This window comes from Cryptotermes secundus, unplaced genomic scaffold (assembly GCF_002891405.2).
Source record: "Cryptotermes secundus unplaced genomic scaffold, Csec_1.0 scaffold617, whole genome shotgun sequence".
NCBI lineage: Eukaryota > Metazoa > Arthropoda > Insecta > Blattodea > Kalotermitidae > Cryptotermes > Cryptotermes secundus.
The window spans coordinates 615,463-631,345 of NW_019724592.1; the positions used below are offsets into that span (position 1 = coordinate 615,463).

General features: G+C 37.9%; 2 protein-coding genes across 3 annotated transcripts in view; both read right to left on the reverse strand.

Annotated features, from left to right (window-relative positions):
* The window catches only part of LOC111862383 (uncharacterized protein CG10915), a 68,535-nt gene extending 66,523 nt beyond the window's left edge, over positions 1-2,012 (reverse strand). Inside the window, exons 1-2 of one of the 2 annotated variants that reach the window (XM_023847717.2) lie at positions 1,518-2,012; positions 1,150-1,426 (exon numbers count right to left, since the gene is read on the reverse strand). In XM_023847717.2, coding sequence (XP_023703485.1) covers positions 1,150-1,257 — 108 coding nt within the window. In that variant the 5' untranslated portion in view covers positions 1,258-1,426; positions 1,518-2,012. Of the gene's footprint in view, positions 1-1,149 lie in introns of both variants that reach the window. The other variant, XM_023847715.2, reaches the window with a different exon arrangement.
* Positions 2,013-6,966: 4,954 nt separating this feature from the next.
* Positions 6,967-15,883, reverse strand: part of LOC111862380 (ras and EF-hand domain-containing protein) — a gene marked incomplete at its 5' end in the record, with an annotated part of 16,992 nt that continues 8,075 nt past the window's right edge. The window contains 5 exon segments of the mRNA XM_033750637.1: positions 6,967-7,357; positions 9,022-9,218; positions 9,295-9,419; positions 9,616-9,687; positions 12,194-12,449. Of these exon segments, the coding sequence (XP_033606528.1) occupies positions 7,258-7,357; positions 9,022-9,218; positions 9,295-9,419; positions 9,616-9,687; positions 12,194-12,449 (750 nt within the window).

Below are 15,883 nucleotides of genomic sequence, written 5' to 3' on the forward strand. Positions count from 1 at the left end.
GGACTCTTAATAGACAATGAACAAAAACAGATGTGCCAAGTGCTTACCGAGGAGAAGTTAGAAGAAACTGGGGCCAGACTTGAACATACACCTAGAAAATCACTGAAATGTCTAGCTCAAGAGACTGTAGTGTCAAAGTCTCGTGCAATATCAGCAACACAACTGCTGAAGCCATCCAGTGAAAGTTGGTATCTGGTGTGTTGAAAGTGCAAGGATTGCTGTACCTGCATTTTTTAATGAAAAAATATCTACATGTAGAGAGGACAGTATTTTCAACACCTCCTGTGATCTGTGAATTGTAACTACTTCATTCCGAATATTATCAGCCATCAGGCATGCTGATTCATCGGTAAAATTCATACGCGCCTCAGGGCAAGCAACGCACCAGTCACTGTGAAGCACAGAGCCGTGAACTCAGTTTACATAGTAAAAAATTCCCTGTACATTCTACAGCCAGTTTTATCTCTGCAACATGTGATTCTGAAATCTGGCCTTGTACTGTCCAAGCTTTACTTTCAAGCAGTAGAATGTGAGAACTCCAACAGTTTAAATACATTGATTATTAGGTCTATCACTTTTAGTAACTCTTGCATTCTACATCAGTGTTTTTTCAATATCAAGTAACAACCGTAGCTGCTAACTTGTACTGTTATCATGGTGCTAGTCACAATTTTGTCACAAATTTCTTCTTGCCCTCTAAATGCCCTGGATTTATATTTGTCTGTCAACATTTTGATTTCATATCTTGATATTAATTTATTCACTTTCTTATCTCGTATATTAAAACTATCTTCAAAGTCAGCTATTACTTCACAGCAAATATATCTTCGTCATTCTTAAGAAAAGACCAGAAAAACTGCATTACTATGTACATTCTAAGCATTGTATGACGACGCAGTGCGAACAAAAAAGAACAAAAGAGAGGTTATGTAATTCGTGATTTGAGGTTAAGGAGCAACAGCAGAAAAAATTGATAACCATCTACAACTGCTGCACAATACAAACCTATACGAATATTGGCTGGTGCGAATATTATGAAAACAGAATATGTAACTTGTATTAGCTGTGCTCTGCATGCATGCAACAGTAACACATTCTGTTACATGCCCAAAATGGGGAGGGGGAGGTAGAGCAGGAAAAAAAATTTACCTTTAATGTGTTACTAGAAGACTTGTCCAAAGGCTGATATTCCGTAGACTGTACTTCCTCACGTTGCGGCAACTTTGTCGACTTTCCCATGCTGGGGTTCGAAGCCATCTTAGTACTACCAAAATTTCGGATTTCGTCACCCACAGCCTTCAGCCAAGGACTGCATTTAACGTCTGCGTCTTCTCACACACATCACGTGTTTACGTCGGTTGTTTTGTAGACATTCAGCATTAAATCAGAAAATTCAATATAATCAAAGCTGAGCCTCCTCTTCCTCCTTAATACACAACAAACAACATTGTGCTACATATCGGCACCTACTTCGTTATTCATACAAAACACTACTGCTGCAAAACGCTTTTGCTTACTCCAACTCGCTCCAGCTGCTCCAACTATTGCTGACAAACGACAGTATCATTTTCCGTTGAATTTGACAGTTCTACGTACGTCCATACGATTTCAGTAACGATGGCCGCCATGGACGCCATATTTCACGTAATTTGTTAGTTTAGTACTTTAGTAGGTCACTGAGGCAGTGGTAAGTGACGCCGGATAGCTTGGTAGTCGCGCAACGACGTTTCGGAAGAACGTACTGCCTCCATTGCCAATACCCTGCTTGCTGTTCCTTAGCATATCCTGGCGATCCTGTAGTATTGCATCCTGTCTGTGGTACTTACAAATAAAATGTGGTGGGGTTGCCATTAGGGAAGCAAATTTTTTATTTAGCATGTTCCGGCCAACATAGCCCATCCGTCAGGCGATTCTTGAGGAAATACATGGCTACTATAACTGATTCATTCGTTTTTAAAACGCTATATTTCCCAAAGTATTACACGTACAAATATTATTGATATATAAAAAGAACCGTAANGCCAAGAACACTAGTAGAGCTGACGGAACGTATCGATCGTATCGATGCTGCAGTGATGACCATTGACAGGATGATGCTACAAAATGTGTGGAACGAGCTCGACTACCGCCTGGACGTGTGACCCAAGGGGCACACATAGAACATTTGTAGAATGTGAAGAAAACTTGGTGAGTTTATGGTTCTTTTTATATATCAGTCATATTTGTATGTGTAATGCTTTGGAAAATATAGCGTTTTAAAAACGAATGAATCATTTATAGTAGCCCTGTACAGAAATGTCTTCGGACTCCACATTAACTATAGCGCCAGTATAACTTTGTGTTGCTTTTGTCAAAATTTGGTCCCTTCCATCATAATACTCTCTATACATTGGATTTGAAGTTAATATGTAAAAATTAAAGTAAAACACTGCAAAGAGAAGATCCCTATAAAATACTGTTGTTGCATGTTTTGAAGTAAACCTTGTGGTGTTCAAACTTCCGGTTATTGTGCTAGGTTTGTATTTATTTACTTAGTGGATGTTTGTTTCTAGTAACAACTGCAACGAACTGTTATTCCATTCACCCCGTTATGCATCACACCATCGTAAAAAAGTGTTTCATGCTATTTCTTTTACCTAAGTTACATAGTTATTTTTTCTGCACACAGAAATTTCATTACAATAACTTATTAAAAGCAATACTTATTACAGACGCCAACCCGCCTGAAATACAGTGCATCATTAGAATGGCTACTGGAAGGAAACCTTCACAATGGAAATAAATACAAACGAAGCACAGTACCTAGATCTGACATCACCAGCTTTCTTCAAAATATCCAATAACCACATTTTATATAGATCTCTTTACATTGTTTCAGTTTAATTTTTAAATATTACTATAAAATGTAATGTATGTATAGTATTATGTCAGATCTGGCCCCATTTTAATTAACAAAAAATTGTGCAAGCACTATAGTTTATATATGGTCCATCACCATTGGTGCATTTCCTCAGTAATCACCTAATGATGGTATGCGTGGGCTGAAACATGTTGTGAACTGATAAATAAAAACATTAATTTGTGTGATGGTAACGCTTCCTCCTGCTCTTTGACCTTAAAGTTGGTGGCAGTATATTCATCCGACATCAGTCAAATTTTGCCATGTTACAAGGCGTCAACCCTCAAAGAGAGCACTCCGGACAATACATGTATGGCATTGTACATGTTGGCTGTGTTGTCTTCAGGCAGCTGACATTTACTTTGTTGGGTCCATAGAACATACTGGTGAACTGTCACAAGGGCTAGCCCCACCCCTGTGGTTTTATGATTAAGTCCAATGTCCTGGGTCATAGCCTCTACTAAAATCTGTAGTGTGTCAAAAGGTTAACCTGCCTCCACTTAAAAATGTTATATATACCCTGTTACTTTCATAAATCAGTGGGGTCCTGGAGTAATTCAGCGTCTGGGACTAACTAATCACCTTCCCTTCCCTAACTTTGGTGTAACTTGTGATTTCTTTAGGGGTTCATGATCTTGAGGCACTGGGCTGCAACGTTATATAAGCATAGTTTTTAAGAATTGGAGATGGAGATGAGAGTTGAGATGAGAGAGATGACGGTGAATTATGTCTGGTTGTTGCTAAGAGGAGGCTGGCCAGACTGACCTCTGCAAGCTGCCACAGCTTGTGTGGAATATACACACAGTTCAATAAAAACTGTATTCTGTAGTGAGTATTTGCTCTTTGTGGCTGGAGCACACACTCCGCCAGCCAACTGACAATCATCATCATTGAATTATTACACTACTGGCCAACAACGCAATCCAGTCAACCCACCTACAGCTTGTGACACAACAGGTCTGCCGAAGAACAATCTTTCAATGGGAACAGAATCTGAAGTATTCATAGAACCCCAGAATTCAAGACATGGCTCCTTTCCCAGTATATTTTTATGCTACTGTAGATTGCACATCTATTAATATGCACTTAGTATTTACTTTCAATCTTATTACATTTTCATTTCATTTATTCACCTTCCATAAATCCTGTCAAGAGTACATTCTCATGCAGGGAGATCATCCTGGTTACAGTCACAACTAAGGATTACAGTTCTCATCCAACAGAATGCACATTTGTATAAAATACTGATAAACATACACAATATAATAAATAAGTTAATTTTAGTAGTAAAAGTAATGGCAAACCTTCCACAATTTGTACAGTTTTATGCAAGTCTATTAATTAAAAATTCAATAGTTAAAACATAATGCATAAATATTAATGCAAGTTCATGCATGTTTCAATGGCTGCATGGTTATTGCCACACTGCCATGCATCATTTACTTGTTTTGGCATTTGAACAAGTTTTGGCCTTGCTTGGTATTCTCAGGTACATCATATGTTGTACATGAATGATGGCAATGTAACAAGAACAGAACCATGTTAGGTGGGTACCTTGTCACCACAGCAGGTTGTGTTATTGGGAGGAGACAGCCTCAAGATATGTTGGGTAGCTGCAAATATATGAGTATTGAATCAGCACCCATGGACAGCAGGCAAAGAATAGTCCTCCAGCTTGGGAGTTGGGTTGGGTATGGGGCTAACAGCTCCTCACCACAGAGATTAAGATTGTTGCAGAATGTCACAAAGGACATCAGACTTGAATATGCTCTTTGGATAAACGACCTAAATTAAGGGAAACAGACATAAGATTTGGTAGGTGGAATGTAAAAAATTGTGAGTGCAGATTTGCATATGACAGCTGCAGATGAAATATCAAAAAAGAACTTCGGTTTAGTGGTTAGTATAGGTCAGATGGGACAAAGATGGCATGAAACCAGTAGGCAAATATACACTTTTCTATGGAAAAGGGAATTTGAATCATGAATTGCATGCAGGTTTCCAACCCCAACCCCCTTTTCATAAGAGAATCATACCAGCAGTTAAGAGGGTAGAGCTGCTGGTGTGATATCATTGTTCTGAAAGTTCATGCCCGAGACTGATGAAATTGATATTGTCAGGTGTAGGGTGGTACGCATGACGAGAATGACAGGTTCTAGCTCAGATGATTGAATTTCTTAGCACTTTGGTTACAATCACTCTTAATTACACTTAACTACAGACAGTGCAACGTTTTCACTAATTTACATGCTTAATAATCCACTGTTATACACACAGTAGTCCTGTCCTGGTAATGCAATTAAAACACAGGAACTAACGCTTCAAATCATCCCAAATATTACACATAAATAAAATCTTGAAAACACACTTTAAATCCTCACAATGAACAAATGAATGAAGGATCCTGCATGCTTCTGTACTCCTGGTTCCATTTCGCTCCATTCGCATGATTCCGTTGCTGCTGTTTTCGAATTCGAAAGCCAGGACTCTGTCACTGATGGGGCTCATGACCAGATATTACTATCTGACAGTTAAGGTCATCTTTTGTGGGGTGCCCTCTCTGACGAGAGGATGGGTCTGCCTTTTGTACATGCTGCTGGTCCTTGCCAGTGCAGTCTTTCTCAGGCCCGAGTCCCTTGGGACTCACGACCATATTTTACTGTCTCAGATTTGAAACTTCCCTTTTCATTGACTCGTATGACTCGCAGGCTCACGGTGGAGGTATTCGACCCTGCCTCCACATGGGGTTCTGAACTTACGGCTTACAGCTCTCGTTATATAGCAGCAGCACAGATCCCATGGAAAACACAGCCTCTATTGTTGTAGAGGCGTATTTACATCATTGTCGCATAGCAACAGTCGCAGCACGGACTCTTTAGAAAACGGTCTCTCTGTTGTTGAGGTTGTTTACCAAGCCATTGCTTGGCAACACACTGATCAACTACATTACAATATTGTAGCATGTAGACCCATTCTCAAGTAATGACTGTGTAGGCAACAGATTTCTAACATGCAACAATTCAGTAGTAACAGAGGAACGGTGATTTCTGTAGTGTTGGTGCTGAGATGTTATAAGGAGGACAATTAATGAGATTTAGGCAGTGTGAAGAGTTTATTGGTAAATTACTGACTTGGTCAGAGAACAGCAGTTCAGTTCTTGTGAGCTTTTGCCATTTTTCTTTATTTAAATTATTTGACAGTTTGTAACAATCAGACTGTATGGCAGTGCCAATTAGAGATTCATACTATAATTTCTGGAACATACAACCGAAAAATTTATTTTCATTTATGTATTCCAAACTGTGATATGAAATACCACTCTAAAATAATGTAAAAAGCAAGTTCCACACTGCAGAGAAAATAAGTGAAAAAAGGAACTTATTTTCTTCCTCTGCCCCATATGCATTATTGAATTTTTAATTTTCTAGGTCAGCAATAAATCAATAAACATATAAACAAAAACGAATATGAGCAATGAAAATCAACTACATATGAAATTCTTATTTTATATTGTTAGTGAATGCTTTTTAATGTACTTACTTGTCTGATGTAATCTTTATGTAGGGCGATACCTTTTGTTCCAAAATTTAAGTAATTAGTAAATTGTATTTTATTTAGTATATTTGACTTTTGAAAATACAAACTGTACATTTATGTACTTAATATAAAATTCCATATTCAGTGTTCCAACAGTCAATCTGTGTCTCCACCTTATCATGGTGAGGGGGTTTGAGTATGCCAAGGACCCTGAGAGCTATACCAGCGGTAGCGTAGCTACTGGCAGGGCCTCCCTTGCTGGACAGGTCAAAGGGTAGGCATCAGACGAAGAGAGACACCAAAAACCAAAAACTGATGCCGGAAGCAGCGTCATCAGCAGCGACTTGAAGCACAGAACAAATGATGCTCGAGATGGTTCAAGTTCGTATAGCAACAGGCGTGACCAGAGTGGTTTGAACGGCTGTTGTACTGCGATGTGGAAAGCAAATGGAAAAACTACCACATTATCACTTTTCCTGGACAGTCTCTTTCCAAAAACAGAAGATCACATTAAGTGGAGGAACTGTTTTGGAAGAGACTGTGGACCTGTCATCTGACAGTTACTGATCAATCAATCAATCAGCAGTTCATATTTTCATTTCTATTAACTGGTGCATATATAAAGTCAATAAAGAATCCTTCATAAATTTTATATATGGTAGGCACACAAAACAAAATCAGAAGTGTAAGAGACATTTTCCTTCTGACCTCAGTAGTGACATACATTCGACAATATAACCTAAAATGTTCTATTCATTATGAATGCTTTTTTTTTTCCTCTCATAGTGCAGTTATTTTATTTGTAGTTTCATATTTTTACATTAAATCTTGCTGCTGCAACATGAATTTGTCGGTTTATTATCTTGGGAAATTCTCATTGATGACGTTTGCACCTCTACATCCTCCCTAGTTAGCATTTCTCTAGAACAAAGATAAATAAAACAATGTATTGGTTGTACCTAAGGTCCATGAATACAACAAACACATAGACCGAAACTGGGATACATTGCAATGTGGGCAGTGATTTTGTATGTGCCACTACATGCCAGCAAACAACTGGTACATAATCTTAATTTCGTGCATTCTGCTGTGCTACAATACATAACTCTTTAATGAACCGTCACAACACAGCAAATATTAAAACATCAAAATCAGCGTTCAGCTGTGGCTTTGCTACATGTTTCAGTCACTAACGGCCATCATCAGGCAAATACATATCAACAAAAATCTACCATTTAACTGCAATCATAAAATGGATATAACACAATTAATCGTACATTTTTAAAAATGTTTATGTAAAAAATACAAAAGTTCAGATTATAAAAAATTAAAAATTGAAAGTATTATATAATAAGAAAAATATTAATGATGTTTTCAAAACATCAAATCAGTCGTTGGATTTACTTTGTGTGCGTTTCCATGGACAATTTGGAAATTTGATATTACTTTATATAGAAGATTTCAAGAGAGGCACATGGTGTTGCAATTAATAAATTGTGTAATGGTGCCTTGTCTTACGAAGAATTGTCCATATTGCATGGAAAGCAAACAATGACTCAGTCATTTTTACATAAGCATTTTTAAATTTGTACGATTAATAGTGTTACATCCATTTTATGATTGCAGTTAAATGGTAGATTTTTGTTGATATGTATTTGCCTGATGATGGCCGTTAGTGGCTGAAACATGTAGCAAAGCCATAGCTGAAGGCTGACTTTGATGTTTTACTATTTGCTGTGTTGTGACGGTTCATTAAAGAGTTGTAAATTGGTACATACTGGCAAACGTGTCAAAAGTAAAAAATCTTATATCTGCCCATGCATTATACACTTCAAACTTGAGCCTGAAACTAAGTGTAAGAGTTTTGGTAAACATATTGTGACGTGTTGCACAACGGTAATAGGCAGGTCAACATCCTCCCTCCCCTCCCCCCGCCAGCGGTGACGTGCCGAGCGGAGCCGAAGTGAGCCGAGTCCCAGCACACTGGTCGCTATGCAACGCGGATAAACAGTGGCTGCAATAGACGATGGTAGCAACAGTGATGCCTACTACGTGGTTGTTTTCTCATTGCCCAGCTGAGGGTTTATAAGGGAGCTACACAGCCGCCGACGAGTTCTCAGTTCGCAAGTTACGAGTTACGGACGCGTGTGCGAGAATCAGTGATAGTTCGAGTGATTGGGAGTGTGTGATACAGTTGCACTTGTATACCTCCCGCATTATAAAAACGTGTATACTGACAATAGAGTGATTTGATTTGCGAATAGGGTTATAAATTGTGGAACCCCGCAACATTGTCATAATTAATTGTAGCCATTACTTGTAGGTTGTTGAATAAACCAATTAACAATCCTATGGCGTATTCAGTAACGAAACACATTACACTGGTGTCAGAAGTGGGATCAGTAGCCTAAACACATTACAAGTTATGTTTAGAAAGAAAGCATAGGTTGCCAGAGTAATTTATGAGTTAACAGTGGGGTAAGGAATAAAATATTTGAAGAATACAAGAAGTCAGCAGAGAAGTGTTTGTACTGTTGATGACTGATTAATTTGAAGTATGTATATCTAGGATCAAAACAGCTTACCTTGATAATGTGATGATAGCATCTAGAATGTTAGTGCCAGTTTTTGAACTTGTTTCAAGGAATATAGCCCCACAATCCCGAGATAAGAATTCACCTTCTACCATGTCGATGCAAGTGACACCTTTAGATTTTGCTTCAGCCCGCAAATCCACCTTGTTTCCGCAAAGAATGATTGGAACACGTTGCTCAGTTGCCTCCTGTTCATATACAAAACATATTAATGCTAAGTGAAATTTATAGATGAACTCAAGATTTTAAGGAGTGTTTACTTACATCTATACTTTGCACCCATTGTCTTACATTCAGAAATGACCTCTCACTTGTAACATCATATAGCAACATCACACCATCTGCTCGTCTGAAATAAGTTTTTGTCATGGAACGAAACCTTTCTTGCCCTAAAAGAAATGCAAGCACAGAATACAAACAAAAAGTAAATCTATTAAGATCTTCAAATCAAATTATAAAATTATTAACAGCTTATTTAATTCCAAACAAAAGGTTATAAAAGCATTCGTATGTGAAACTGTAAAAGCACTGTCTTAAAAAAAGCAGTAATATACTAATAATGAAAATTCAGGAAAAGCTACATGCCTGCAGTATCCCACAGTTGAAGTGCCACATTTCTTTCATCAACCCTGATAGTTTTCACTTGAAAGTCAACTCCTGTAATGCAAAGTTACAAAAAATCAGCTATATAATCATTTTATTTCAGTGTTCAGTATTTTAAATATTATATCTGAGCATCCTGTTATATTGAGGCATTATCCTTATTATTATAGTACCCATTAATATTGATTGATTGATTGATTGATTGATTTCGTCACTGTAGATCATTGTACATGATATATGACAAGTCAAGTTAATTCTGAATATTAACAATTTGATATATAAGTAGATTAAAATTACAATAGTTACAATTTTTTACTGCTGATTACAATTTAGAATTAGTTAGATATTCTTATTTGTGGAGAATTTGATGGAATGAACATTGGCAGGGGAAACCGAAGTACTCGGAGGAAACCTGCCCCAGCAACAACATTTTCAACATATAAAATATGCGTCTCACTAAAAGTGTAACTTTAATACTTTACAATGTTATAATCATAAAATGTCATTAAGACACTAAAAGTATAACTTATACATTAAAAATGGATTATCAAATTACTAAAATGTTCTAGTTTTACATGCTTTTTCTCAATTTACAACATGCTTCAGACACATATGGGCAATCATCAGGCAATTTTTCTTTTGTTTACGGGGAGACCACTGCACTGTTCACTTGTCTATGCTCATCATGCACATTGTTTTTTAGTTTTTATCTCATGACTAGAATGCTGTCATTGTATTCTTTTGTGGCCATTTTAAAGTTTATTTTCAACTAAAACGAGAATATATCTTGAGAGAAGTTAATGGGTATGCACATGAAAGTATTCATTTTAAACTCCCTGGCAGTAAAAATGATGGTAAAGGGTCTGTGCGGATAATTATAGGCAGTATATATAATATAATCCTCGAATGGCATACATAAAATTTCTTATTGAAAATTCTACCTGCATCAAAGTTAGATTATATGCTGCAGTCTATATATTCAGTTTTCTTAATTTTCTTGATCAATTGAAAAGAAATATCCAAAATTAAAAATCATATTTGAAAATTTCTTACTGAAAATTCTACCTGCAACAGGATGTTTACTTACTTACTTACTTACTTACTTACTTACTTACTCACTCACTCACTCACTCATGGAGCTGAGCCCTTCTGGAGGAGCCGCCAATTCTGCAGCTACTCAAGAATTTCCCAGCATTTTATGGAACCCGAAGGTTCATTACCATGTTCACAAGAGCCCTCCACTGGTCCCTATCCTGAGCCAGATCAATCCAATCAATACCGTCCTATTTCTCTAAGATCCATTTTAATATTGTCCACTACCTGCACATTGGTCTTCCCAGTGGTCTCTTTCCTTCTGGCTTTCCCACCAATATCCTATATGCATTCCTTGTTGCCCCCATTCGTGCTACATGCCCTGCCCACCTCATCCTCCTTGACTTGATCATTCTAATGCTACAATACAATATTATATTCATAGGCCATTTTAGGGGCATTCACAACCATGAGGAGAACCTATTAAGTTCACTCAGTCTATTCATTCATCAATCCAGCAACTCATCGATCAACTTCTGAACATGTAAGATTTGAGGCTTTCACGGCGGTGACTATGAAGAAAGCAGTCTTCTGGGATTTGGCACCGTGTATATGTGGTGTTAACCGACGTTTCGGAGGAACGTATCGCCCCCATCTTCAGGGTTGAAGAAGTATAAGTAAATCTGCAAGCGACAACACCGTGAGACCGTCAGTCTGCTTGACCATGTCTCACGGTGTTGTCGCTTGCAGATTTACTTATACTTCTTCAACCCTGAAGATGGGGGCGATACGTTCCTCCGAAACGTCGGTTAACACCACATATACACGGTGCCAAATCCCAGAAGACTGCTTTCTTCATAGTCACCGCCGTGAAAGCCNTAAATATTCTTTTCAATAGGTACCCCAGTTTTTGAGGTAACAGATAACGTCAGACAGTATAAGTAAAATTCTGCATTTCTAATTTCATCAATTACTTAGGTCTCCATACCACATCTGAAATTTGGTTTATCTGTTTTTTTTTTTGTTTTTTTTGTTTTTTTTATTTGTGCATATTTTCCTGTTCGATAGCACAGATAATTATGAGGACATTGTATATGTAAATTAGATATGTTGGAAAGGGAGACACACCAGAGCAGAGGTCCTCTGGTATAAGGTAATCACATATTTTGGTTATACTCTTGAGAAGGAACACAGAATTTTTAGTGTGGAAAGAGTATATGGTGATAGGCCTATCATCAGTCAAATATCTACTTGCCCTTCCTACATGAATAATGTGACCAGTTAGTGCACATCCACTGATTAAGCATAACATCATACATACATGTTAGATGACAAATTAAGTGCATTCTGTTGCTGCAGTAAGTAAAGTAAAAGAAAGTAAAGCTATTCTTGTAACAGGCCATGAAGTCCCATACAAAAGTAATTAATGCAAAAGACACTGTGTATATAAATTAGTTTGAAAGAAAATACCTCAGTTGAGTTTTATATTTTCATAATATAAATTTAACAATATAAGAAATGTACTAACCTAATGTGGAGCCAAGGTTATTAATGAAGACTCCCTTGCAGAAACGGAAAATGAAACAGCTTTTCCCCACAGCTGCATCTCCTGCAAATACTATCTTGTATGTTCTGTCTGGTGCACCAGTAGGTTCAAATTCTCCAGACATCACTGGTGTCAGTGGAACTTCTATTGAGTTTCCAGGTGAAATGAGTTTTCTGCCAACAACTAGGTTTTTTGCTGTAGGAAACATTAGTGGTGCATTACACTCCAACTCATCCATCTAGACAAAAAAAAAAGATGCATCTTTAATTTGAATTAATTGGTGATACCTTCTAAAAGAAGTTATCGAAGGAAAGATAGAGGGGCAGATAGAAATGACAAGAAGACGAGGAAGAAGACGTAAGAAGATGCTGGATGACCTTGGGGACAGAAGAGGATACTGTCATTTGAAGGAGAAAGCTCTAGATCGCATTAAATGTAGGAATTATTTTGGAAGAGACTGTGGACCTGTCATCTTGACAGATTACTGATGATGATGATGATGTGGTAAAAAAAGCATAAGTGAAGTTTTAGAATAAACCAACTTTATACTTCAGAATTCAAACTACAAAGCCAATGCTATAGAACATAAAGTAAAAAGAAGTTGTACTATTTCCTTTCCCACTGGTGAAGCCACTTCCTGCAATGTACGAAGTGTGTTCAGGAAATAACGGGAATTTTAAAATTTCGCGGGTTTGGAGAGTCCAATTGTCAAAATTTTTTTTTTATTATGTTGGTATACATGCCCCTGAAGTACAATAAAATTTTCAGCTGTATTCATTGCTTACTTTGTCTGTGGCAGCCGCTAAGGTTAGACGTGTTTTTATGAGCTTGGCGATTTTCGTTTGTTAAAAGAAATGGATCAAAGAATTTGTATCAAATTTTGCGTAAAAAATGAAATAAAGTGTTACAAAGTGTGTGAAATGTTAACAAAGGCCTATGGTGAGTCTGTTATGAGTAAAACAAGAGTTTACGAGTGGTATAAGCGTTTCCAAGATGGCCGTGAAGACGTTGCAGATGACGAGCGCCCCGGACGCCCCAGCACATCAACAACCGATGAAAACGTGGAAAAAGTGAAAGCAATGATTATGAATGATCGCCGAATCACAATCAGAGAAGTCGCTGATGATGTTGGCATATCGATTGGCTCATGCCATGAAATTTTTTCGAATGTTTTGGGTATGAAACGCGTGGCAGCAAAATTTGTTCCAAAATTGCTGAATTTTGAACAAAAACAGCGGCGAATGGAAGTTGCTCAGGAATCACTAAAGGAAGTCAACGATGATGCAGAATTACTGAAACGTGTTATAACAGGTGACGAAACATGGGTTTACGGATATGACGTTGAAACTAAGGCTCAATCGTCTCAGTGGAAGCATCCTGGATCGCCAAGACCGAAAAAGGCTCGACAAGTGCGTTCGAACGTGAAGGTTATGCTTACTGTGTTCTTCAATTTTAATGGCATAGTGCATCATGAATTCTTGCCTCAAGGTCAAACGGTCAATAAGGAGTACTACCTGAAAGTTCAACGCCGTTTGCGTGAGGCAATCCGAAAAAAACGCCCGGATTTGTGGAAAAACAATTCATGGCTTTTGCACCACGATAATGCACCTGCTCACACTTCGTTGCTTGTTCGTGAATTCTTGGCCAAAAACAATACTGTAACGATGCCCCAGCCTCCATATTCGCCAGACATGGCTCCGTGTGACTTTTTCCTATTTCCAAAAATAAAGAGAACCTTAAAGGGCCGTCGTTTTACAAGCATAGATGACATTAAAAGCGCATCGCTGAAAGAGCTAAAGGCTATCCCAAAAATCGAGTTTGAGAAGTGTTTCGATGATTGGAAGAAGCGCTGGCGTAAGTGCATAATATCGAATGGGGACTATTTTGAAGGCGACAACATTAATGTAGACGAATGAATAAATATTTTTTCCAAAATACGGAAATTCCCGTCATTTTTTGAACACACCTCGTATGCTATGTAACTTCCATGAAGTTGTTCATATTCATTCATTCACAACATTCTGACATGTGAGCTCAAAATTCTGACTAATTTTGAGTCTATTTCGAGAAGCTTACTGGTACTCAGTTGGCTAAAAAAATTCCTTCCTTTCATGTAACTCAAATATGCATTACAGTATTACATTACAGCTTAACAAATGGACCCTGTTCTAAACCAGCTGAATCCAGATCATGTATGTTGCTAATTCTCTTTCCACTGATTGAATTAGGCCCACTTTATAATATTCCAATTTCCAAATCTGATGTTACTTCTTTCTACAGTTTGTGCAGTATTGGAAACAAGACTTCTTACCTTCCTTTACCTTAATAGAAGGAACAAGATCACGAGAATGGACACAATTTGCAGAGTTCACTCACACTGAAGTCTGTCAATCAGTTGAGTTTTTATATTAGTCACATTCTTTCAATTTCACTGTTCATATATGATGAAGTGGATTGTATATAGGAAAGAATATTGAAGAAAGCAGTTGTAGTCTTTCTGAAAATATTAGTTTGGCTTTCATCTTGAGGGATTGAGCAAAACCATGAAAACATTATTACCCCTTTCATTCAAAATTGGAAAATTGCTACTGATCTGATCTGCTTACAAATTTCCAGAAACAGAATTAACATCTCTAATGCAAAAAAGAACAGTGCCTTAGCTCTGAAGTTAAAGGAACTTTAAACCACGTACATACACTCAACTCTCGATTATCCAGGGGTGGATCAAACGGTCTGCGGCTTAACCGGGGATTTTTTAAGCTTATATGTTGTTTAATATTCATTCGCTTTTGTTTCACGTGGTGAGTCGTAACACTATTTTCGAACTAGTGTGAACCGAGCTCTGCATTTTTTGGTCCCGTTATGCTAACACATTGTTCTAGGGTAGGGGTGAACGAATGCAAGAATTTCTGGAAAGTTTAAAGGGCAGATATACCGCCCCAGTTAGTCTCATTGTATCAATCTTCAAGTGTGTTAGCAAAACGTCAGGGTGTAAAAGGAAGTGTGTTGTGTTATTCAACAGAAACTCGTGTGAGCCGGGCTTCAAAATGCTAAGCAGTGACGAAATCGTAAGTTCAGTGGGGATGCAGCCAGAAGAGTGGGAAGAATGAGAATGAGGAAGAGGTGGACAGTGCTGCTAGTAAGAAAATATCACATGGTGCTGCTCTTAATCATTTGGAATCCTTACTAGACTATCTTGAGAGTGAAGAGAACAATTTACTGAGTGACAAGCTAATATTACGTGGGCTTCGTACGGATATCCATAAAAAGGAAAATGCCGAGAAAAAGCAAACGACAATATTATTTTTTTTAAGTGTTAAGTGTGAATATTCGTAAAAAGTACTGATGATGATGAAAACTGTGACTGAAATAACTAATTCACACAAGCGCGCGCATGCTTTGTAGTTACGAGTTGTGCTGCTAGGTGGTGTTAGCTGGGGGTCTCCCGCGACTGTTAGTGAGCTGGCGTCAGTCTGAGTTAAGTGGTTTGTCTGTGGTGCTCTGTTGTGTGTGTTCCTGTTTCAACCCTTTGGCGATTAGTGAGATGGCCGACCAGAAGGAACAAAGAGTGTGCGTGAAATTTTGCTTTCTGTTAGGGAAAACTGCAGCCGAGACTGTTGGGATGCTTCGGCAAGCCTTTAATGATGATGCTTTGGGGAAATCACAGGTCTA